The sequence below is a fragment of the Pleurodeles waltl genome, chromosome 5 (assembly GCF_031143425.1).
Source record: "Pleurodeles waltl isolate 20211129_DDA chromosome 5, aPleWal1.hap1.20221129, whole genome shotgun sequence".
NCBI lineage: Eukaryota > Metazoa > Chordata > Amphibia > Caudata > Salamandridae > Pleurodeles > Pleurodeles waltl.
This window is the reverse complement of record NC_090444.1, coordinates 261,648,909-261,675,219: the sequence shown is the minus strand read 5'-3', so window position 1 is coordinate 261,675,219 and position 26,311 is coordinate 261,648,909. Positions and strand designations below refer to the sequence as shown.

General features: G+C 42.9%; 1 protein-coding gene across 4 annotated transcripts in view; it reads left to right on the top strand.

Moving 5' to 3' along the window:
- Positions 1 to 26,311, top strand: part of THADA (THADA armadillo repeat containing) — a 1,551,972-nt gene that overhangs the window by 202,544 nt on the left and 1,323,117 nt on the right. For all 4 annotated transcript variants that reach the window (XM_069233992.1, XM_069233989.1, XM_069233988.1 and 1 more), the window contains exons 14-16: positions 9,857 to 10,012; positions 14,253 to 14,381; positions 16,234 to 16,357. In XM_069233992.1, coding sequence (XP_069090093.1) covers positions 9,857 to 10,012; positions 14,253 to 14,381; positions 16,234 to 16,357 — 409 coding nt within the window. The remainder of the gene's footprint in view (positions 1 to 9,856; positions 10,013 to 14,252; positions 14,382 to 16,233; positions 16,358 to 26,311) is intronic.

The window sequence follows — 26,311 nt, the reverse complement described above, 5'->3', positions numbered from 1 at the left end:
CAAGGCACAATGATTATGCCAAAAGTAAGTCAAGCATGATTCCAAGATGCAGTCTGCTCATAGGGTTCTTTAGGCCTATGCTCAGTGATCTAGGGATCAGTTGTCTCTATGACTATTGGTTGAGAAATCAGTTGAGCATCTTTCCTCTGAATGGAAACTACTGGAACAAGTGGATCAAGATGGTTTTCAATCTTCTAAGCATTTCTGTAAATTGTGATAAGATTCTGCTGATACAGTGACGAGGCCCATACGAGTGGCTGCTACAGTGAGTTGACATGCATGACCGACTTTTTAGGTCTTTCACCATATGTGCAAAACAAACTTAGTTGAACTCCTGTACCTTTTTGAGAATGAGGTAAATTGTGCTTTAGAAAAGTCATACCAACCTATGGGTCTTCTGCTTCATCAGACCCTTTCTTTGTAGCACAACAGTTCACCAGTAACAACAATAGCAGCAATTTGTATGTCTGTGCCTGTCAGGTGCAGTGCCTAGAATAAAGAAGACCTCTTAAAGGCATGGGAAACGTAGAAAGATGGTCATCTTCAGAGAGCATCCCTGAAACCCCTTTCATGCCTCTTCTTCTCATAACTAAGAGAAAAGAATGGATGTCTTTCAAACTGAGGGAGGCTCACCTCTGATCTTTGTGTGGTGTAGTCTATCAAGAAGGGTGCAGCCCTCCATTTGCTAACCTTTCCTTCATTCTCTGAGAGGCTCACCCTTGGAAGGTTTTTATTCAAAGAACTATACCATTCTGTGAATGAGCTCTAGCTAGGCAGTTTGCCAAAAAAACATCCTTTTTACAACACGCCCAAAAGGAACTAAGGTTCAGTATTAGATTCTGCCTTTGAACAAGTTTCCAACAAATGAGAAATGGAAGATGGCATCTTCTACTGAAGTTATTGAAACCATTTATAGGTACGATTGGACTTTGGTCACTTGTCTAAATGCGTATTCAAATGTGTGCCTTACCCCTGCACAAGAAGTACCCCCAGCTTGTGGTGGTAGGAGGTTTTTAATCCGCATTTCTTTAATGTGACCTGGTGGCGTTTGTGGCAACACCAAATAAAGGCTGTTTTCAATATTTATCCTGCTTGGACAATTGCTGCAGTTCACAGGGTGTCAGTTTGCCCTTTGAGCAGGCTGACCTCTATGAGCCTGAATTTCTCTATGAACATTGCAAAGTTTTTCATCCTGTCCAGGAAGCTTGGGTTCATCATGGCAGTAGTGTGTGTTCTGAGGACCAGATTTCTTTCCAAAGCAACAGGCAGTGAACATCAAACAGAAGTTTGTACTTCAGCAGTGGAGAACAGCACTAGAGGTGGGTGATAAACCCTGCTCCGCTGGCAAAGTTTGTGGATTTTGCTGACTCTGCACTCCAAGTTCAGCAAACACCCTGCAGTTTAATGGCTCCACCACCATGCGCACAGTGAGGTGAATTGTGCACATGCTGTCAGCATGCGTCACATGCTGTCTTTACAAATGCAATAAGTCATTGATGTATCGTGGGAAGCATAGCAGATTGCAGGGTCGCAGTTCCTCCTAACCCTCCTCCTGTGCTCATTATAGAATGCTTTTGTCCCATTTCTTCTGCAGTTACTTGTTGCTGCACGGCAAAATTGTTTGGTAGGCTTGGTGCCAACCAGATCATCTGCTTGAAATGCAAAGAATGAAGTGTCCTGTAAGAACTACGGCGATGATTAGGGCTTGCATTCAAAACCTTTGCAATCTCTTTAATTTTTACCACGTGGGGCACTGTGGAAAGTTTAACGGAGGCAAAGTCCGATAGCAGAAGGTTCCTTTATTGTTACAAGTATGACAAATCCAAGAAGCCCCATCCAGTCAGCAAATAGAGTCCGATCCCTACGCAGCTCTCAAGATCAACTTCCACTAGCGTATTCCATGCACTGTCATGATGCATTCTACATTCCATAAATACCTCTCCACATAGTTACTAAGTTCCCATGGACGTGAAACACCCAGTGCCAGCACGTTACCACATCACCTCCCTTCTACCACAAGTGCAAATTCAAACTTATTATACACTAAACATAACAACTACACATAGATCCTAAATATGACATTCTTAAAGTTACAGCTAGTCTTTATGATACATATAACGTAGCAGATACACATGAATCTTACATTCCAAGACTCATATATAGTCTTGTAACTGTGTTGGCTTTCTCACATCCCGTTTTGGTCTGGATTGAAATTCACACCCTAATCTCAATTCAGGTGTACCAACATCCGGTTCACTGTTATGACATTTCGCCACCCTATTCAGATTCCAGATCCTGTGATAATTTGTTTTTACAGCATTTTTAAACACCTTTATTATTTTAAAAGGTCCCATAAACTTGGATGACCTCTTCTCAAGCCTTGGAAATGTTATCTTTACCCAATCACCAACTCTTACAATTGTTTCTTTCACACCTTTGTGTGCATCATAATGTTCCTTTCTTTTGACCTTTTTATTACATTCCCTTCTCCTCCATCCTTCTACATCTCCTATATGAGCATATGCTTCCTTTTTTCCTCTTCCCAGCCAGGTGCAACTTCATTACTGGGTAATCTACATCTAAATAACTCAAAAGGTGTTACCCCAGTAGAAGAATGTGGTGTTATGCGATACTCACGTATTTTCTTCCTCATTTTTTTTTCCCATTGCATTCCTTGTACCTGAGCCAGTTGTAGACAATCTTTAAGTACTCTAATAAACTGCTCCACTACTCCATTTGATTTGGGGTGGTATAATGCTGCCTTTGTGAGCCTGATCTGCCTGTCCCTCAAGAAGGACTCCACTAATCCCGAGGTAAAGTGAACACCATTATCAGTGAGAATGGATGCAGGAAAGCCCTCCCTCTCAAAGAGTTCCTCAAGAAAGCAAATCACATCTTTAGATTCTATAGAGATTACTACTTTAACTTCCGGCCACCTTGAATACATGTCAATGCACATTATGACATAACGATCAGCTGAATTCAACCTGACTGGACCAAGTATATCTAAAGCTATGTCCACCCACGGCCCTGAAGCTTCCTCTCTTATCACCATAGGTTGGGTTCTACACTTTAAGGTGTTGTCGAATTGAGCACACACTTGACAATCCCTCACTTCTCTCTCTATCAACACACCCATTGCGGGCCACCAGTAAGTAGTTCTAGTCCTCTCTTTGGTTTTGGAAATGGCCACATGACTGGAATGAGCATGTTCCACTCACTTCTTTCTGAGACTGTAAGGTGGAATCAGTTTGCTACCCCTCACTAATACTCCATCCATGACAGCCAACTCATACCTTACCTGCCAGAAAGCTAGCAAAACATCATCCCTGCCTCTTTTTGTACCCCATCCATTTCTTGTCTTTTCTATTACTCTCTGTAATTTATCATCTTTCAACAATTCCTCCTTCCATTCAGATTCCTGAATCAAAGCTTCCGTTATAAGACATACCTTTATTTCTTCGTCTGGATCTTCACCTGCAAAATATTCTCCTTCATCATCACTCCAATCTTCTACACCTTTGGAACTATGTTCTTCACACAATCTAGAAAGACAATCTGCTTGTACATTTAATACACCTGGTATATAGGAGACATCATACTCAAACTCCTGTAGAGCTACAACCCACTTCCGAATTCTATGTGACATCAAATCAATTCCCTTTTTCTTAAATAACTCTTTGAGAGATTTGTGATCAGTTATAACTTCAAATTTACGACCCCATAAAAATGTCCTCAACTTTCTTACTGCCCAATATACTCCTAGTGTTTCTTTTTCCACAACCGAATGGTTCCATTTAGCCCCTTGTCAAATTTCTTGATAAGAAAAGTATTGCTCTATTTAACCCTTTTGATTTCTGCATCAAAACAGCACCTATACCTTTAGAGCTGGCGTCAGTCATTAACACAATCTCATCATTTGCATCAAAACTTGCTAAATTGGATGCACTTTGTAAGCTATTCTCAATGTCTTGAAATTCACTAGTACACTGATGACACCAGTTGAATTCATTTTCCTTTCTTAACAGTCTTCTCATGCACCCTGTCCTCTCTGCAAATGTGGGTACAAATTGATTTATTATTGTTAGACTTGTCATCCTTGGTGTGGTCTCCCTTAACTTTTTGCCTCTGTTCCCCAGGTTGTTGATGTGTGCTGGACTCTGATTTTGCTGTTTTAGTTACTCTGGGCACTTTACCACTGCTAACCAGTGCTTAAGTGCAAGTGCAAGTGCTTCTTTACAAAATGTGTATGCAATTGGCTTAACCATGATTGGCATATTTGGTTTACTAGTAAGTACCTAGTAAAATGCACTAGAGGTGCCAGGGCCTGAAAATCAAATGCTACTAGTGGGCCTGCAGCACTGGTTGTGCTACCCACATAAGTAGCTCTGTAATCATGTCTCAGACCTGCCACTGCAGTGTCTGTGTGTGCAGTTTTAACTGTAAATTCGACTTGGCAAGTGTACCCACTTGCCAGGCCTAAATCTTCCCTTTTCTTACATGTCAGACTCCCCTAAGGTAGGCCCTAGGTAGCCCCGAGGGCAGGGTGCAGTAATGTGTTTTATATGTCCTGACAGTGAAATATTGCTAAATTCGTTTTTTACTGTTGCAAGGCCTGTCCCTCTCATAGGTTAACATGGGGGCTACCTTTAAATCTGATTAAAGTGTAGATTCCCTTTGGGAGCGGATGGACAATTGGAGTTTGGGGTCTCTGGGCTCACAATTTAAAAATACATCTTTTAGTAAAGTTGATTTTAAGATTGTGTGTTTGAAAATGCCACTTTTAGAAAGTGATCATTTTCTTGCTTATACCATTTCTGTCATTCTGCCTGTTTGTGGATTCCCTGTCTGGGTCAGTTTGACAGTTGGGCTGGTTGCACCTCACAGTAGACAGTGACACAAAGTGAGCTGGGGTGTAGTCTGCATTTCCTGATGAGCCATCTGTGCTAGGAGGGAGGTGAGGAGTGGTCACTCACACCTGAAAGGGCTGTGCCTGTCCTCACATAATTCAGTCTCCAACCCCCTGGTGAGTGTCTAGGGCCTGGCCTGGGCAAGGCAGGATTTCACATTCACAAGAGACTTTACTGTGAAGTAGGCCTACTTCAAATGAGAAATTGGGTATAAGAAGGTCACCCAAAACCACAGACTTTAGAACCACTTCTGGAAACAAGAAGAACCTCTGCCTGTAGAAGAACTGAAGAGCTGAGGAAGAAGAGCTGCCCTGCCTGTGACTAGCTTTGTGGAGCTATCCTGCAGTTGCTGCTTCTGCCAGAGTAAGAGGGCAAAGACTGGACTTTGTGTACCTTCCATCTTGAGAAAAAATCTCCAAGTTCTTGATTTAGAGCTTGCCTCCTGTTGTTTGAAGTCTCAGGGACAGCAAAGACTTCTCTCTGCCAGCACCTGGAGTCTCTGGAGAGACTCCTACTCTGCCCTTTGGTGCCCATCCAGGTACTGGGACCCTGAAAGGAGAAGCTGGCAGCCTAAGAGGAAGAAATCAACGCACAGAGCGCCGTGCGGGGAAAATATCGACACAACTCCACTCTGCGGCTGAAGAAACGACGCGCCGCCGGCTCCGTGGCTGAAAATCGACGCTCGCAGAAACGCGACCGAAGAATCGACGCATGGAGCAGGAGAAACGACGAGCAGCATTGCTGATGGAGGCTGAGAGATTGCAACCCGCGCTGCGTGGTTTTCGGATCATTGTGCAGCTGGATTTCTGACGCGAATCATCGTTGTGCGTGCAAAAACAACGCAAGGCCTGTATGGAACTGTGTGCGGACCGAATCGACGCATCGCTCTCCTGCGGAGAGAAGAACTGACGCACGCCGACTTGACAGAAGGGGGAAACAACACAAGGTCTCGCTCGTGAGTGATATAGTGCATCGCAAGCCCTTTTTGACGCACACCGACCTGTGCGGGGTTATTTTTGACGCACACCAGGTACATTTTCATGCCAGCAGCGCTAGCATGTGTTTAAAACTACTTAAAGACGCTTGTTGCATTTTTTTTTTATAACTTGACTTGTGTATTGTGGATTTTTGTCGTTTTGGTCTTGTTTTGTTTAGATAAATATTTCCTAATTTTCTAAACCTGTGTTGTCATTTTGTAGTGTTTTCATTAAGTTACTGTGTCTGTTGGTACAAATACTTTACACCTAGCACTCTGAAGTTAAGCCTACTGCTCTGCCAAGCTGGCAAGGGAGTAAGCAGGGGTTAGCTGAGGGCGATTCTCTTTCACCCTGACTAGATTGAGGGTCCTTGCTTGAACAGGGGGTAACCTGACTGTCAACCAAAGACCCCATTTCTAACAATTATAAAATTCTGCTATTCCCAAAAACTTTACCAATTCTTCTTTGTTCTGGGGAGCTGCCATATTCTTAATGGTATCAACCAATCCCGCTCTTGGTCGAATTCCCTTTTCGGAGATTTCATGCCCTAGATGCGCAACACTTGATGTGTCAAACATATACTTTTTAGATTCAAAGTCAGACCACATGTTTTTAATTTGTGCAGCACCTTCTCAAGCCTCTCATCATGTCCATTCAAACTGGCCCCGAACACCAAAATGTCATCTTGGTAAATCTTTACTCCTTCTATACCTTTTAAAATCCTCTCCATCGTTCTCTGAAAAACAGATGCTGCTGATATCAGGCCAAAAATCATCCTAAGAAACTGTAAAGTGCCAAATGGAGTAATAAACGTGGTGAGTTCCTGAGATGAGGGGAGTAACCTTTTCATGATATGCTGATGATAAATCAAGTGTTGAAAAATGTTTTGCACCATTAAGTGAACACAACATCTCATTGATGTTAGGTAGAGGATAATGTTCAACAATTACTGACTTATTCAATTCTCTGAGGTCAACACATAATCTAGCCTCCCCATTAGCTTTTTTGCCATTACTAACCATGCCACCCACTCAGATACTTCAACCTCGTGAATTATCCAATTTTTTGATTAATTTATCAATTTCTTCTTTCATTTGTTCTTTCACATGTAATGGGTCCCCTCTCAATTGCAATTTTAGTTTGAATATTGGTTTTCAGTTTGATCTCGGCATGTAGTTTTTCAGACAGCCTACTTCTGCATTAAAAACCTCAGTGAATCTATTTATCCACTTACTCCCAACCTCTGACAAACAATTTACTTTAGTAATATCTCTCAGTTTGACTGGCGGATCTTCATTAGGATCAAGATACACATATAGATTGCGTTGATGGAACCAACTGATCAGAGAGCCCCCTTTTATAGACACATTTTTTCCGGTATAATACGTTCTTTAAATTCAATGGTTCCCCAGAAGTACCCTGGTAGTTTGATTGGTTCCCCACCATACTCTTTGGGTTTTATATCGGTGCATATCCCATCATGAATTGATCTCTTAAACATTCTTCATAAGAATTTCCAAAAGCTAAAGTTGCAGCTAATCCTCATAACGTAGTAATATACTGTTCGACTGATTCACCCTGGCGCTGCAACCTTTTCCCAAATTGATACCATTCAAGCACTGTGCTTACCTTGGGCAAATAATTTAAATTAAGTTTTTAAATACATATTTCATATTCATTAAGCCCTGCTGCATCGCTATCCGTCAATTCTGGCAAATTCTCAAATATTTCCTGCCCCTCGGTACCAAGACAGTGCATTAACAGAGACATCTTGCTCTCTGCACTGAGAGAGGTACCATACACCTTAGCATAGTTAATAAAAACTTTTCAATTTCTGCCATTTTATCGGTGGGTCACCCGGAGAAACTTAAAAAAATGGCGCTGCTGGAACATTCTGCATGAGACTCACAAGATAGTAAAATTATATGCAGAGAGGGTGATGTTGAATTATATGCATAGAGTGATGTAGAATTATATGCAGAGAAGATTGTTACACAAGAAACCCTAATTCCACACTGTGTTTAACTTTCCGATTAGCTACAATTCTCTGTCTTCATGTTTTCATCTTCCTTTTTTTTATTTTTTATTATAATAATAATAATACCTTCCTGGTGTGCGTATCACTGTCGGGAACACACCTCTTAATGCCGTCTTTGTGTTTTCCGTTTTCCTGTTTTATTTTTTTTTTATTTTTCTTTCTACAATAATACCTTCCTGGTGTGTGCATCACTGTCGAGAATGCACTTCTGAAAATCGACTCTCAATATCTGACTGCTCCGACGCATAGGAAAGGATTCCAAGTAATTTGACCGTGCTGTTGTTACTGTGGCGACGCTGGACGCTTGTGAAGCGTCACGTCATTACATGCCCCACGTCGTGAAGAGAGTGTCACGTCCTGGCAATTCCGAACATCTCCAAACAATATTGTCACCATGGAAACACTGAAGACTGAACATGTCATGTAGAAACGTTGCACGTTCTGGCTCGAGCGTCCTTAACATTTTTTTTTTTAACTTGCCTCTCCTTCCTCTTCAGGAATCGTGTTGCATAATTGTCAGCTCATTGAGCACCAACAACACTTTCATTCCTATCTCCGATCTCCAGATCTCGGATCAGATGCTGAGTTAGGGCTTCAAACCTCTCAGTGAAGTAGTAGGTCACTCGTCACCAAATGTGGAAAGGTTAACGGAGGCAATGTCCGATAGCAGAAGGCTCCTTTATTGGTTCAAGTATGACAAATCCAAGAAGCCCCATCCAGTCAGCAAATAGCGTCCGATCCCTACGCAGCTCTTAAGATCAACTGCCACTAGAGTATTCCATGCACTATGTCATGATGCATTTTACATTCCATGAATACCTCATCACATAGTTATTAAGTTCCCATGGACATGGGACACCCACTGCCAGCATGCTACCACAGGCCCACTCTCTGCTGGAATCCACCAGAGCCAATGTGAAAGAGCGTCTGTGAGAGAGAGAAGGCAGAGTGGTGGAAGGAAGAGAGGTAAAAGGACAAAACACCCGGAGCGGAAGGGAGATTAGAAAACTGTAATTCCCCAGAAAGCACAGGTTAATTCTCACTAGGGCTGGATAGCATTCCACTGCAAGCTGAACACCATGGAATCCCACTGAGTTTTTAGATAACTCCGCAAGTTCCGCTCTCTCCTAAACAGCACTCCGTGGCTGTTTGCACCAGCATACATTGTAAATGTTCGGTGTGATGGAATCTTGCACTGCTTTACCGTGCTGTGCCTGTTCTGTGCGTGAAAGAAGCTTGCACTGGATTGCTGTGCCTGTTCTGCATATGATAGAAGCCTGCACTGCTTTGCCATGTTGTGCCTGTTCTGCGTGCAATTGAAACTTGCAGTGCTTTGTTACGCTGTGCTGTGCTGTGCCTGTCCTGCGTGTGATAGAAGGCTGCACTGCTTTGCTGTGCTGTACCTGTTCTGTGTGTGATGGAATTTGGCACTACTTTCACTGTGCTGTGTCCGTAGAGGGTATGAGGGAAAATTGCACTGCTGCTGTCTGTGTTGCTGGACATGACCCATGTGCAGGGGCGTAGCTGTAAATAGTTCAGCAGATGTAGTGCACCTCTCAATTCTCTCTTTTTTACCCGTACAAATACATGTGTGTGCGTGTAAGTATACATGAATGTTGAGAAAATACTTTTGATTATGCAGCAGCCAAAACTATTGGCTTTGTCAGTGTTTGTTACAAAAGCATCTGTATGCTGCCACTGCTGGTGTGCTTTGTTAATTAGACCCACAAAAACAATCTTTTGTGAAAAGGGTCGTATACTGAAGCAACACAGCCACTGTTACTGTTACTATCACAGACTTTACACATTTTATTAAAGTTTGTTGCTAAAATGTTGACAATTTACCTAATGCAATACACAATACAGTGCATGCTGTTAATACAAGTTACAATAGGAAATTTTTTTCAAATAGATTTTTGTGTTGTAAACAGGTTCGCATCGATGCTCTGGGCTTGTTGTGTGAAAGCCATCGCAGCACAGAAGTTGTGTCCATGGAAGAGATGGAATTGGTCCTTTTTTTCATCATGTACAACCTGAACAGCCAGGCCCCCTCTGTTCGCCAGCAGATTTGCTGCCTGATGAAAAAGGTAGCAGACTTTTTGATGAACTAAGCTTTTAGTGCAGCAGGTTTACAAGTACTCTTCCAGTTCTGTATTTTTTAAGATTTAAACTTTTGTTATGTTTGTATAGTGCTGCTTGTCATTGTGTTTTTGATGTGACTGTTGACATGCGTTTGTATAAGATAAAACGTCCCCCCCTGCAGTGCCTAATGTATTGAAAAATCCCTAACTTTTTCTGTTTGTTTTAGCAGAGTAATTAGGTAAATGTGAAAAATAGGAAGCAAATCCATTATTTATATGACAAGGAAGTCACCAACTACATGACAAGACAGTATCAGGCCTCCGTGGATGCTAAAGGATGGATCAAAAGTGGTTGCCTTTAAATCAAATGTTCCCTAATCAGTAATAAAGTCCGTAATACATTGGGTGCAAAAAATAATGCCCAGGTAATATTTAATCAATTGTTAAAAAAAGGTGTAGAGGTACCCACCTCTTTGGCGCACATTACATAAGTCTGAAGGCAGAGTTGAGTGACTCATTCTGCTAGAGTAACACAATCAAGGTCACAATTTCTACACCACACTGAAATCATATATGGTCAACGGTGTTATAGTGCTATAATAACAGCCTAACACCATTGACTATATACTTCAGACTTATGTAATGTGCCCCATGCCGACTTGAAGTCCCAGTGGGTACAGCATCAGGGGAATCTCTCTGACGTGGTCCTGATCTTGGAGGAAACTTCAAAAGAGCTTCAGTGGTGGCAACGAACAGCAGTTGGATCAGTGGCAAAACCCTCTCCCTTCCCCAACCAGAGCTGACTGTAGTGACGGATGCATCACTCCTGGGCTGAGGCAACCATCTGGGAGAGGTGGAGATCAAAGGCCTCTTGTCTGCAGCAAAAACGAGACTCCACATCAACCTGTTGAAGCTTTGGGCAATCTGTTTTCCATTGAAAGTCTTTATTTAATCAGGGGAAGGCTGGTACAGGTATTCACGGACAACACCACTGCCATGTGGTCCTGCAACAAATAAGGTGGAGTGTGGTTGAGTTGTGGATTTATTGTCAAGATTCTTTGCGCCTCTGGACATTGCTGGAACACCAGGGTATTTCCCTAGTGGTTCAACACCTGGTAGGCTTTCTGAATGCCGGAGTAGACAAACACTGCCATCTGTGGCTAGTGGATCACAAATGAGCAGTGACGTAGGACAGCTTTTGACCTTCTGCCCAAAGTCTGCAATGTTATCCTAGCAGCCAGACACCCTCCACCAAGATATTATAAGCCTGCCGTTAGAGTAAGTTTGTGGCATGGTGTGCAGATAAGCATGTTGACCCTCTGTCCACACTCCTTTCTCACTTTCTTTTATTCATTCTTTCTTTGGCCCAGTAGGGCTCTGATCTGGGCACCTTAAAAAGTGACCTTTCTGCAGTTTCTGCGTTTGCCAGATTGGCCATCCCTTTTCAGATCCCCCATAGTACATACATTCTTAAAAATCCTCCAACACATGTTCCCACCAGCTCCCTTTATTATGCCTCAGTGGGACCTTGTTTTGCTTTCACTAATGACCGAGCTGACAAAAATCTCTGGAATGCACTTCTTATTTCAAAGAAGACATTTATTATTATTTCACCACGAGGTTCCTAAAAGGAGATTAGTATCTCGAAAGCACACGTTTAAAAAATTGTCACAGCAATGAAAGGAAAATATCCCCAAAATGATTCTCAACTGCAATGTACACAGCAAATATATGTGATTATGTTATATCATAATTGCAAAGCAAAGAATAAAGTAAAAATTCATCATTGTAGGGCCTGCCAAGCTCTTCATCTTTCCCATGCCATCAAGAAGGTGACCCCGTTCAACTGTGAGAAAGAGATATCCACCCTTACGGGACAAATGTGTGTCAGGAAATCGACATCTAATCCTGACCGAGGTCTTGGAAATTCCACCGCTACTGAGCAGGGTCACCTTTTAATAACTTAAAGAACCGAAAGGGCTTTCTGGAGACAACCCACCCCATGAAAGAGAAATATTCAAACATGCTGGCTACTGTAGGTCAGAGCTGGAAGGGAAAGCGTTGATAACTGAACATCTCATGGCACTCCTCCCAAGGCCGAACCGTTCCCTGCACTGAAAAAATATGTACATTCTTAGCATGCTGACTGACTAACTGTTCGGTGAGAAACAATACGAAAAACAAGCACAGTTAACCATGTAGAAAAACACAGCTCAACTGCAATATCTAACGCTACAATAAAGTCAATAGGCAGTTAAACTGAATACAAAATGTAATCTGCAATTGGTGACCACTGAACAACTAATCCGGATGCAAAGTGGTGCAACACAAAGTCAGTGGTCAAAAATAAATATTTCATTACAGACCTTAATCTGGTTTTTACTTTTTTGATGTGCACTCCCTTTCAGCTGCTCCACAACTGCCCATTCTGACTTCTTACCATGAAACGGCCATCCTAGAGTTGATAACATCTGGCCGAAGGGTCAGTGAACTTCAGATGCTCTCTGTGCATCCTCCATACCTATCTTTCATCCCTTACAAACTGGTCCTGCAAACTAGGGCATATTTCTTACCGAAAGTAGTTACCCTTTTCAAGTAGGACAATCCAGCACTCTGCCTCCTTTTTACTCTGCACGTTACCCTTCTAAAGAAGAGGAGAGACTGCAGTGACTGGACCCAAAAAAAGTGTTGGCATTCTACCTTGATCGCAGTTGTGAGTTCCATGTGGACGATCAACTCTTTGTTGGGTATGCTGGATCCAAGAAAGGGAAGGTGGTGCAGAGGCAGACTATCCCCTGGTGGACAGTTCTCTGCTACACACTGAGCAAAAAGCAACTCCCAGAAGGTTTTGGTGCTCATTCTACCAGAGCCAAAGCCACGACCACTGCATTAGCTTGCAGAGTTCCTGTCCTGGATATCTGTCAGGCATCATTGGTGGCTTCTTTCTATATGTTTATGAAGCACTACTTTCTAGACAGTCTGGTCCAGTGAGACGGTAATTTTGTGCATTCGGTCCTACAGGGCTTTTTACTTTAATCCATATTGCAGCCCTGTCTCTGGGGAGGTATTGCTGGAGTATCTATTATAATGTTAGGAGTATGTGGCTAGAAGTCTCTAACAGATGAATAAGTTAATTACTTTCAGTAATGCAGTATCTGGTAGAGACTCTATCTTGCCACAGATTTCTTACCTGGTGTTGTAATTGATCAGTACTTTCCCTGCTCTGCAACAAGCTTATTGAGTTAAGGACTGATTGCTTTAAGGGCCACAGATTTCCTCACCAGTGGCCAGTTACTCATAGCTCTGTGCTTTTGCTGTGGAAAGTCGCAAAAGAAACTGACGCCGTCCTCACTGGGGCCTATATAGGCACTGTGTACATCACTTACGGTGCGGACAACACCACGCGGAGCCGAACGATGCCACCTACCATCGCTGAGGGCTACTGCTTACCAAAAGTTTCCTGATTTAGTCTGATGCTTTTAAATATTCTAAGGCAAGGAATCTGCAGCTAGGTAGAGTCTCTACCAGAAAAGGCTTTATCGAAGGTAATTAACTTATTCGTTGGACTCCCAAATGCCTTACTCAACAAGACAAAAAACAAAGGGTGCTTGATTGGTCTGCAGCATCAAAAAGAGGGCTCACAACCACCACTCACACTCTTCAAGCAGTGCACCTGGTTGTGGATGTGAGTAATGTTTGCAAAACTGCTGCTGCTGCCGCCTGTGCTGTGCCAGGTTTCTGTATAAAATGGAAGCGTGCCTGGCTACTTGCTGTTCCGTATTTGTGTATGTGTGTTAGCAAAGCTTGGTAAAATCATTGCAAATACAGAATCAAAAATGGTTGACTTTGTCCATGCTTTTCTCCTTTGGCTGTGCACAATCTGCGACCCTGTTTCTTCCCTTCCTAGAAAGTTCTTTCTGTTGGAGTCGAAGAATGGCATTGAAAATATAGTGAGTACAAGGTTTGCGCTGTATGCGACTTGTTTCTTTCCTCTACGGGTTTAACAAATCCTTTTTATTGTAAGTACAGAGAACTGAAGCATTGGTGTAATTGTGATCAACTGTCTACACCTTCAGTTTTCCGAATTTTGTTTTCCCCAGTACTCTCTACTCGTTTGTTTTTTGTCATGTCAGAATACCGTGTTTACCTTGGGTAACTTTCACTTGGCTATTAGCCCATTTAAAGCCTTGTGTTGGTGTATGTGGTTTTAAACAGGCTTATTCTCACATTGCGTTTTCACTTTTAGCTATTTTGTAGGATTCAAGAAAGTTCACAAGTGTTGTATAAACTGGAGCAACATAAGAACAAGCTGGAGTCAGCCAGTGATCCAGATGCAGCCACATGGAATCCCTCTGTGGCCCTGAAGCATTATGAGGTAAGAAAAACAAGCAGTCACATAAATGGGAAACATTTAGTGACCCTTAACGAATCTGTTAATCGCTATGTCAGGTAGCCTACTGTCTAGGAAACCAATATTGAACAAGACTTACATGAACGTAGCGACTGATGTACAGGTTGATCCAGATTCTGTAAGGATGGTCTTTTCCATGACATTCTGGCAGTGGTGCCAAGCACGAAAGGGCAAGGATAGCACAAGCTTGCAAGGACTTATCATTATTTCTACTTTATTCCAGACGTTTCAGTGGTCACAGTTACTAGGGGGCGAAGGTGCAAAGTTGTTTTTCTGCAAATCTTCCTGAACATCTAAAAGCGTTGGAACTTTGTGAAGATTGCAGAGTTTTTCGCTTTGCCACTCTCTTGTAAACATTGTGACTTTTGCAACAATTTGTACCAGCCATACTGTTAATTCATGCAGATAAAATGGTTCTACGTGAAGCGGCGCTGAAAACAGTTGTCCTCCACGGTGCCTTTTTGCATTGAAACACTGCTAAAAGTAGACTTGCTGTGAAATATTTCACAACTTGACTGGGTTCAGAGTAACCAATATCTCACAATGTGGAAAAAAGAATAAGCTAGAATGTTTTTCAGCCCTCCTGAAGGGCGAAAATCAGGAATCTTGTAGGACTGAAATGGTTAAAAAAAAAAAACTTGTATATCCTTTACTGTCACCCACCATTTTTCTAAGCAACATATTTGTAGATTTCTGTATGGTTTTCAAGCTCCAATTTGTGATATTTCAGAATCTTACCCAGAGCATTGGGGTTTCAATACTTTTTGATGTTGTAACTCCTGAATACTTTCTCCCAATTTTAGTGGTCTGAAGTAATCATTGCACGATTCTGAGCGAGGGATCATAGTATGTTCTTAAGCTGTCCGCATTGAGTTTGATTCATGGGAGATCTCTCCACATCTAAATCACTTTCCTTTGGATGATTTTTCCAATGATGCCCCACCTTCTTGTAAGGCATCAGTTATTGTGATAAGGCCACCTTAATTTCACTACTGATAATACAGTCTTTCCGTTCACATCCTGTTCACTGTGATCAGTCTACATACTCTGAAACTGAAAGAGCCAGGCATGTGGAGACCTCAGGGATGAATACCGCTGGACAAGTGTACCAGGGATCAGAGGGCAAAAGCATTCCAGATAAGTAGAACAGTGCTGTTGCCACACAGATTTCTTCAGTATTGCATAGGTGACCTAAACCCTCAACCACTGCTTATGTAATATAGGGTGTGAAAGTGAAATGTGTTCATTCAGTATGGCACAGCTGTGCCACACACACTGAAGAAGACAGCTTTAGAAAGAAAACTAGAAATCAAGACTATTTTAGAGAGAACTTTCTCTTTTACAAAATTCAGAAAGTTGGTTGCCTTGCCAAAGATGCTGTGAAATAGAATGTCATGTTGTGAAATGCACTTTAAGGCAAGATTGCCTTGAAGATGCTGGTGTTGGTTCTTGCACTGAAAATTAAGCCTCCAAAAGACCCCATCTTGTTTATTTCTTTTAACTTTGAATAATTATTTATGTTTGCAGTTCCAACTTACTATGTTTTTTTTTCATTGTCTATTCTGTTAGTGATCTGTAAATTACTGTAAAGAGATGTTTCCATAATCTTTGGCTTCACTCGCTCTCTCACTTTGCAGTTTCCTAATTCTACCAAGCCTTTCCTGTTGTGATTTCATCATCTTTGGAAAGCTATGTAACGCTTGGAATAACATCTTTTTCTGTATAATGTAATGATGTATGCATATTTCTCTTTATTTGATGTTAACTCTTTGTGTGTAATTCATTACGATCAATATATTGTTTTTTAACTTTCCAGGAGTTCATGTTATCCTTGACTAACAGCTTGTTTGAAGCCCTGTTTCCTGGCTCCTCTCACCCTACCAGATTTTCTGCATTGACCATATTGGAAACAATAGCTGAGATATTTTCTACTTCAAATGGTAGGTGCGGAGACTTATATAATGGCATACAAAGCAGATTCCTGTTCATTGAGAAACTGTTGTTATAAAGTTCCCTATTTTTCACAAATCATTTAAATAATATCTGGTAAACGTATGTATGGATATGTGATTACCTTAGGACAAACCTAGCCAAAATACAGCAGAGCTCTATACATGGTCAAAGTCAAGCTTAAAGTTAGCAAGTAATAGGAGAGGATGCCAGGTTGTGGATGGTTAATGCTTTGTGATGTAGTGTAGTGTTCTTTAAAGAGGTGAGTCTTCAACTCCTTACTAAATTGGAGAGTGCTGAGGCAGTCCTGATGATATGGGGATGTTCTTTCAGAATCTGGCACACTGAAAAGGCCATCTGTCAGTTATGTACTTTTTTAGGTTGAGGCTAGACAGCGTGCATGCACTGTCTGGAAGACCTATTGTATTGAATAAAGGACTTTGCTCCCGCCTGCTGCTTACCATTGGTTTAGTCCAGTGTTGCTCTTGTTTGCTGCCTCCTAAGTGGTTCATGCAGCGATACGTCACTTCAGTTATTTCGCAGAGATCAACGATCAACAACAGTTTCCTTCTGCTTGCTTTCTTCATCTGTTGTTGGGGTGAACTCTTTTTCTTGTAATTGTTACAGCAAGTATGGCTGCCGTGCCCTTCATTTCAATCTGCATGGCTCGTTTAAGTCCAGCCTGTGACAGTGCACATTTTCACTTTACTTACTTCCACTCCCACCAAGACTTTATTTTTTGCATTTACTTATAGCGCAAACTCGACCTTTAGTCGACGGCGAGACCCAAACCCAGTTCCCCAGAGGCAAAGCCGGCAGCTCTGGCATTTGCCCCGCATCCTGTCCTCCCTGTTGCTGCTTTTCAAATCCCCTCCCACCCACCATTTCTCTATTTTGCAGACCCTGATTGCAAAAATAAAGCAAGACAGGGTGTTTGCAAAGAGGGCAGGTTTGTTTTATTCGCAACCACACAAGTTAGCATCACTTTACATTGTTTGCCAGTAAAGCGCTACTTTTGTTTTCCCTTCTTTCTTTGAACAACATTGTTTTCCCTGGCTGGGGAAGTGAACCATTCCTGGAGGTACTGCAATACCTGGTTGATGCATAGAGTGGAAAACAATTAACATGATCTTCATCAACTGATTTCCTTATTTTAGTTTATAAAATGTGTACCATGGCTTTGTGTTCAGAGATATGGTCTTTTTAAACAATACTGCTTACGTTTTGTAAGGATATAAGCAATGGAAATTGAAACGGGTCCCTTCCGGGCCCTATAGTCATGCCCTTAACTTTTCAGGAAAAAATACTCATTGATTTCTGAATAGTAAGTGTAAAAGCGTTAAAGTAACCATGTTGTTCCTGCTTACATTTTACATGCCTTGCTTAATCTTGAATTCCCTATGAGTGTCTGCGTTTTCCAGGATGTTGTTACTTTCTTTCAGCGAGCATTTTACTCTTGTTTCCCCTCCCTCATAACCTATTTCCCATTTTCTGGTTCTCCACTGCCGCAAGGTCATACAAATGACTATCGCGCTATGCAAATGTCATCACTCCGCTGCATACAAAAAAAACAAAAGTAAAAAACATTTATTAACAAATGAGAGACCTATTGCATTGCAAATGCCTGTTTTACACTTCTTAGTCTGCTGTCTGGTGGTATCCAGGCTACTGGTGTGGTGAGAACACCATAGGTAGTGGGTTTATCTGCAAATAAGCCTGGGTACTAATTGTGATGACTGGGTAAATGATGCAGCTAGATTTGAAGATGGTGCAGGCTGGCATGGGGAGCAAATAGAGGTGGAGGTGATGTGACCATATTTCTTCAAGCCCAGAATAAACCATCCTGCAGCATATAAGATGCTGCTAAGGGGTGCCAGTGTGGGGTCTGGAAGGCTATTGAGTGGGACATTGACACCTTCCAGATACAAGTGTAGAGGGGCTTGAAAAGCAGTTCTAAACTCCTTTTCTGGAAGAAACGGTTTGACTTTCTTTGAAAGAGAGCGCTTGTAGCAGTCCGTCTTTGTGTATGTATGGTATAGTGTGTATTCATTCTTCTTCCTGCAAGATTCAGGCTATTCTGTCCTCCTTGGTATATTATACTAAACTCCTACTCTGCTTTCTAGATCACTTAGCAGGTGAGGTCTCTTCTACATTTACATCACCAGACTCCGAACCAGGGCTGGTCTAATGCTCCAGCTAGATCCTCAGACGAAATCTACGACTGTGGCTTGCCCAAAAGAGGCAGTATCAGCCTGGAGCAAACTCCAGGATCATCCTTGTCAATTAACCTGTAGTGGGGAGCTCTTTGATTGTAATCCTGTGCTTATAATACTTTCCCCCACTAGGCAGTTTAAGAGCATCATCATTGTTGTTGCCTGCATGGCTCCACTGTAGTATTCCTAGGGCTCTGACTTGATCACACCACCTGCTGACATGTCTGCTAAGGAACCAAGAGGTTGTACTTCTTGGTGCTTTAAGAATGATAAAATCTTTCAGTAATTGAAAATGATGGATTAGAGCAGCTAAATTGTATTTGTGTAAGAAATGCAGAGGCCGATTCACAAAAACAATTGAGTATATGTGGTTGTGCTATAGGAATATTCTTTTGCAAACTTTTTTACATGCCTTTGTAAATCGTTCTGAAATGTTCAACTCCCTATTCGAAGGGTAAAGAGGGTACAGTTCTTTCCATTAGTACTAATTGTATATGACCTTATTTTATTCCCATTTTAGAGGCTTAATTGACAAAAGCATGTAAGAGTACGTATTCTGTTGAACTCAGAATCCTCTCAGCCCGCACAGGTCAGCCTATTGTTTGCTTCTAGGAGGCATTTCACACCTTTTTTTATACATCTTCAAGGCTATTCACTGGCTAGGAAAAGCTGGGAAACTAAAGCATATTAGCCTACAAGAACCACAGGCAGGGAAAAGGTAACTTTCTAAAAGTTTTTTTCCTTACTATTTATCAAAAATCCAACTTCACCATTGAATTAGATTTTTAATAACTATTAAAAAGAGCTGGTTAAATTAGTTGCATTCCGGAGATATAAAATTTGTATTTTAATCTGCACTCATTTTCTACATGGGACAGCTAGGCCTGCCACTGTGAAATGGATTGTTATCACTGTAGGGACATGGTAATATTGCTTTTCTGTGTTTTTCTACTTGTCTCACTTTTAAATATCATGATCCCTACTTTCTGGGCTACAGGGGTGACCTACTAATATTTAAAAGGGAGGTTTGTACCTGTCAAAAAGCATTTATTTTGAAAGGCTGCGGTGCCTGTTTTGCACGGTTACAATCAGGCTACAGTGGTAGGCCTGAAGCCATGTTTGCACTCTCACTTTAGCGGATGGTACAATAGGTGCTGTAGTCTGCTAGTCTCATTTAACCTCCAGGCCCTTGAGTATATTTTGTACCATATACTAAGGACTTATAGGCAAGTTAAATATACCTATTCAACCATGTTTAAAGGGAGAGCACAGGCACTTCCCTGCTGATTAGCAGTGGTAAAGTGCACAGAGTGCTAAAGCTGGCAAAATATAGGGTCCAGCAAAATGTCAAACATCTGCGGTGGTGACTACACAGAAAAGTTGGATTTCCCACAGCTCCCCTGATGGATTGTACATGATCTGATTATCTGAATTTTAGGTAATGTATCATAGAACGAAGAGCCTAGACATTTAATTATTTACATGCCTAATTTGTATGCAATTGTTTGTTTTCCTTTTTTCTGGACTATGAGCCAGATGTGCGAAGTCATTTTATGTATGCAAAAGGTCCATTTTGCAAAATCCAGACTTTTGGTACTGTAAAAAGGCCTTCTGGTATGCAACAAACCCAAATTGTGATTCTGTAACATGTTACAGAATTTCAGTTTGGGTTTGCAAACAACTACCAATTTGGAATGGGATGTATTAATATTTTGCGACCGACATACGGTTGCAAAATGTCAATATTTTACCTACTATTCAAATGCAGTGGAAATGCATCTGTGAATTGGAAGGGGCACCTAAGGGACCCCTTCCACTTTGTGAACATTTATAAAAACATGTTTTTAAGAGTAGTCATTGAGTGATTCCCTTGGACCACTGCCTAGACTCATAAAATGTTACTCATTTTTTTAAGCAGCCCATTTTCCTTTAACCCCTTCACTGCAAGACCTTTTCTCCCTCAGGTGCCAGGCCCTTTTTTAGCTATTTGGGGCAGTTTGCACTTAAGCCCTCATAACTTTTTGTCCACATAAGCTACCAAAGCCAAATTTGCGTCCTTTTTCCCAACATCCTAGGGATTCTAGAGGTACCCAGAGTTTGTGGGTTCCCCTGTAGGAGAGCAAGAAATTAGCCAAAATTAGCCAACATTTTCGTGTTTTTTTTTAAAAACAATGGGGAAAAAAGGGCTACAGAAGAAGGCTTGTGTTTTTTCCCCCTGAAAATGGCATCAACAAAGGGTTTGCAGTGCTAAAATCACTGACTTCCCAGCTTTCAGGAACAGGCAGACTTGAATCAGAAAAACACATTTTTCAACACAAGTTTGGCCTTTCACTAGGACATACCCAGTTCTTTTTTTTTTTTTAATTGCTTTTAGCCTCCTTCCAGTTAGTGGCAGAAATGGGTGTGAAACCAATGCTGGATCCTGGAAAGCTAAACATTTCTAAAAAAAGGCGACAAAATTCTGAGTTCACTAAGGGGTATTTCTGTAGTTCCTACAAGGTTTTCCTACAGAAAATAACAGCTGAAATTAAAACAGATTGAAATTGAGGTGAAAAAAACAGCCATTTTTCTCAACTTTTTCCTGCGATGTCAGATTTTTTAAAGCGATATACTGTTACATCTGCTGGACTCTTCTAGTTGCGGGGATATACAGAGCTTGTAGGTTCATCAAGAACCCTAGGTACCGAGAGTCAATAAATAAGCTGCACCTTGCAGTGGGTTTTTATTCTATACCGGGTATACAGCAATTCATTTGCTGAAATCTGAAGAGTGAAAAAGAGGTATTAAGAAAACCTTTGTATTTCCAAAATGGGCACAAGATAAGGTGTTGAGAAGCATTGGTTATTTGCACATCTCTGAATTCCGGAGTCCCCATATTAGCAAGTGAATTACAGGCCATTTCTCAAATAGACATCTTTTTTACACATTGTCTTACATTTGGAAGGAAAAAATGTTGAGAAAGACATGGGGCCATAACACTTGTTCCTCTAGTCTGTTTTCCCCCAAGTCTCCTGATACAAATGGTACTTCACTTGTGTAGGTAGGCCTACTAGTGCCTGCGACAGGAAACGCAATATGGACACATCACATTTTTACATTGAAATCTGATGTGTTTTTTGCAAAGTGCCTAGCTGTGGATTTTGGCCTCTAGCTCAGCCGGCACTTAAGAAAACCTACCAAACCTTTGCATTTTTTAAAACTAGACCATAGGGGAATCCATGACGGGGTGACTTGTGGGTCTCTCAACAGGTTCTGTTAACCAGAATCCTTTGCAAACCTCAAAATTTGGCAACAAAAACACTTTTTCCCTCATATTTTGGTGACAGAAAGTTCTGGAATCTGAGAAGAGCCACAAATTTCCTTCCACCCAGCATTCCCCCAAGTCTCCCAATAGAAATGGTACCTCACTTGTGTCGGTAGGCCTAGTGACCGCGACAGGAAATACCCCAAAACACTATGTGGACACATCAAAATTATCAAATACAAAACTACCTGTTTTTTGCGGGGGAGGGGCACCTGCGTTTTTGGTCCTGGGCTCAGCAGCCATCTAGGGAAACCTACCAAACCCAAACATTTCTGAAAACTAGACACCCGAGGGAATCCAGGGAGGTGTGACTTGAGTGGATCCCCTAGTGTTTTCTTACCCAGAATCCTCAGCAAAACTCAAATTTAGCTAAATAATGAGATTTTTCCTACATTTCTGTGTGGGATCACCGCACAGGCACAAATTTCATACCACTCAACGTTCCCCTCAGTCTCCCGGTAAAGATGATACCTCACTTGTGTAGGTGGGCCATGTGCCTGTGACAGGGAAGAGCCAAAAACGTCAACAATGAGGGAGAACCAAAACGGGTCCAAAAGGGTAGTTTGGAGAAAAAAAAAAAAAAACTTTTTTAGCCTGACAAGTGGGACAGAATTTTTTATTGGTATAGATGCGACAATGCTGGGTGGTAGGAAATTTGTGGATTCCTGCAGATTCCGGAGGGTTCCATCACAAAAATGTGGGAAAAATGTGTGATTTCCAGCAAAGTTGGAGGTTTGCAGGGCATTGTGCGTAAGAAAAATGGTGCGGGTGCATGTGAAGCACACCACCCTGGTCTCACCTAGATGTTTAGTTTTCAGATGTGTCTAGGTCTTGTGGATTTTTCTACATCGCAGCGTCCCAAAGTCCAAAAAGTGCAGCCCTCACCATTCCAAGTGGGATGATTTTGAGAGTTAGACAGACTCTCATGGCCCAAATGTAAAACCAAAGCCCAGAATAATCAAATGTCCTCTTGCTTGCCGTGTGATAAGATGTTTTAGTGTGCGGGGAAGAGCTGAACGACTGTTACCCTATTCAAGTGGGGTTGGGGGGGGTATAACCATGCCCATTCTGGTTGTTAGCCTCCACCCCACGACTTTTTTTTTTTTTTCCCCTGGCATGTAGTAGGCTTTCTGCAGGGCCTTGCAGAAGGGGTCGCACACCACGTAAAAATAAAATAAAAAATTATCCCTGATGTCTAGCGGCATCTGCTCCCCTGGGGGGCAGAAATGGCCTAAAACGAATTTGCACCCCCCAGGGGAGTGACCTTTGCCTAAGGGGCCGCTCCCCTTATGTGTAAATACAAAAAAAAAAAATCCCTGCTGTCTAGTGGGCATTTCTGCTGGCAGCAGAAATGCTGAGAGAGACATCAACGGAAAGTAAATGCCTTTCCTTTCCTTTGATGCCGCTCTCGCCCCCTCCACATGATCGGAGGAGAAATGCTTATGCATTTCTCCTCCAATCTGTGCTGGATGCTCAGGGCAGCCTCAACGTCATCAGACGCCACGGGGGGTCGGGGTGGCGGCGGGGGTGAAAGGGAAAGCGATACCTCTTCCATCCCTGCCCATGGGAGGGGGGTGCGAGGCCATCGGGGGGGGGGGCGCGTAGCTCTTGCCCGAAGGGCCCATACCAGGACGTAATGGTTACATCCTCGGCACCCGAGCGGTGCAAACGAGGACGTAACCGTTATTTCCCGGGCACCCGAGGGGTTAAGGAAAACAAGCTGCATTTAAAAAAAAAAAAAAGCAATCAGAGGCATGGTGGCCTACTGACCCCAGAAGACCACTATCCCTGTTATGGCTGTGCATCATAGTGGGCTGCAATTTGTTGCCTATCTGATTAATATTTTTAAGTGAGGTTTGATTGTGACCCACTAAGATTCAATATTCTGCCAACCAACCTATTACTACATAGGTCAGTTCACAAACTACCACCCTGGCGGCAAGTTGGGACCAATATTTTGTGCCCAATGCTTCATACACCTGGCCTGGTGTCTTTATAGTTACTAGGAAACAGTGAAGGTGGGCAATTAGTTGGTGACTGGTAAAACGTATGGAATTTGTTTGTTGGCTGCTCTGTGTGACTATTATACTTCAATTTATATATGTGCATGTAAATAAAATATTATTAAAATGAGAGATGGGAACCAAGGAGACCATTCTGCCAGCCAATTAAATTATGAAATAGAATGTGTCACTCCAGTGTCCAAAGTGGATCTACTGCTGTCAAAGTAGAGAAAACTTACTGATGATGTGCGTCTGGAGATCACTTGCAGTATACCTTTCTCACCATTTTAAAATATTTTTAAAAATCTGCAGTCTTTGTAACTCAGGAAAGAAAAACAAGGGGAATATTCGCTGTATCACCTACCATAGCCTACAAAACATCCTGATCCTGCTTATTGATGATACATTCATTATCCATTCCTGATGATGAGGGAGGGTCACTGATCGAACAACCATGTCTTGAGGTTCTTTCTGAAGACCAGGAGGTCTTTGATTTTGCGAAGGTCGTGGGGAGGGAGTTCCAGGTTTTGGGGGCAAAGTAGGAGAAAGACCTGCCTCCTGTGGTGGTGCGTTGGATGCGGGGGACTGTGGCTAGGGCGAGATCGGCTGATCGGAGGTTGCGTGTGGGAGTGTGGAAGTTGACTCTTTCGTTGAGGTAGGTTGGGCCAGTGGTGTGGAGGGATTTGTGTGCATGGATGAGGATCTTGAATGTGATTCTCTTGTCTATGGGGAGCCAGTGAAGGGTTTTGAGGTGTGGTGAGATTCGTTTGTGGCGGGGGAGGCCAAGGACGAGGCGTGCAGCTGTGTTCTGGATTCTCTGGAGTTTGCGTTTGGGTTTGAGTGTGGTGCCGGCGTAGAGGGCATTGCCGTAGTCCAGTCTGCTGCTGATGAGTGCGTGGGTGACTGTCTTTCTGGTTTCTGGGGGAATCCATTTGAAGGATTTATTTATTTTAGAGTGCAGAGTGTGTGGAAGCAGGAGGAAGTTAGAGAATTGATTTGCTGTGTCATGGAGAGGGAGGGGTCAAGGATGATGCCAGGGTTGCATGCATGGTTTGCGGGTGTGGGTGCGGGGCCTAGGGTGGTGGGCCACCAGGAGTCATCCCATGTGGTTTTGTTGGGGCCGAAGATGATGATCTCGGTTTTGTTTGAGTTGAGCTTGAGGTGGTTAGTGGTCATCCAGTTTGCGGTGTCGAGGAGAGCGGCGTGTTGGTTGGTTTTGGCGGTGGTAGGGTTGCGGGCGAGTGAGAGGATGATTTGGGTGTCATCTGCATAGGAGAGGATAGTGATTCTGTGTGCTCGGAGGATGTTGGCTAGGGGATCATGTAGATGTTGAAGAGTGTGGGCCTGAGAGAGGACCCTTGGGGACTCCACAGGGGATCTTGGTAGTGTTGGAGTGGAAAGGTGGAAGGCGGACTCTCTGGGTCCGGTCGGTGAGGAAGGAGGTGAGCCAGTCTAAGGCTTTGTGGCGAATTCCTATGTTGTGGAGGCGTGTGTGGTGGCAGACGGTGTCAAAGGCTGCGGAGAGGTCTAGGAGGATGAGTGCGACGGTCTCGCTTTTGTTGACTTTGGTCCTGATGTCGTCAGTGCATGCGATGAGGGCAGTTTCCGTGCTGCCGGATTGTGAAGGGTCAAGAGTGTTGTTTGCTTCGAGGAAGAGGGATAGGTGGGCATTGACTAATTTCTCTGCAACCCTGGCAAGGGAGGAGGGAGATGGGGCGGTAGTTGGAGATGATCTCCGGGTCTGCTTTTTTTTTTTTTTTTTTTTTAGGAGAGCAGTGATTTCCGCGTGCTTCCAGGGATCTGGGTAGGTGGCGGAGTTGAAAGAGGAGTTGATTATGTTGTAGAGTATGGGGGCGATGGTTGCCCTAGCTTTGTTGTAGATGCGGTGTGGGAAGGGGTGGGAGGGGGAGCCGGAGTGGATGGAGTTTATGTTTTTTTCGGTTTCTTCGTATGTGGTGGGGGTCCATGTGGAGAGTGTGGTTGGGGGGGGTTGTGAGTGGGGGCTGGGTTGGGTGATTGAGGGGTGTGTGCGGTGGGTGGGTGTGGTATGAAGCTGTTGTGGATGTCCAGGATTTTGTGGAGGAAGTGGTTGGAAAGGGCGTCACATAGGGGCTGTGTGTGTGTGTGGGGTCTATGTTACTGGCTTTGGGTTTGGCAAGTTCATTGATGATGGTGAAGAGTTCTTTGCTATTTTGAGAGTTGTTGTCAAGGCGTGACTTGTAGTGATCTCTTTTGGCGGTGCGTATGAGTTGGTGATGGGTGCGAATGGTGGTTTTGAGGGTGGAGAAGTTGGTTGTGGAAGGTTCTAGTCGCCATACTTTCTCAGCTTGGTGGCATTTGCGCTTGGAGTCTTGGAGTTCAGGGGTGAACCATGGGGCGTTCTTGATGTTGCGGGTGGCGATGTGTTTTCTGAGGGGGGCTAGT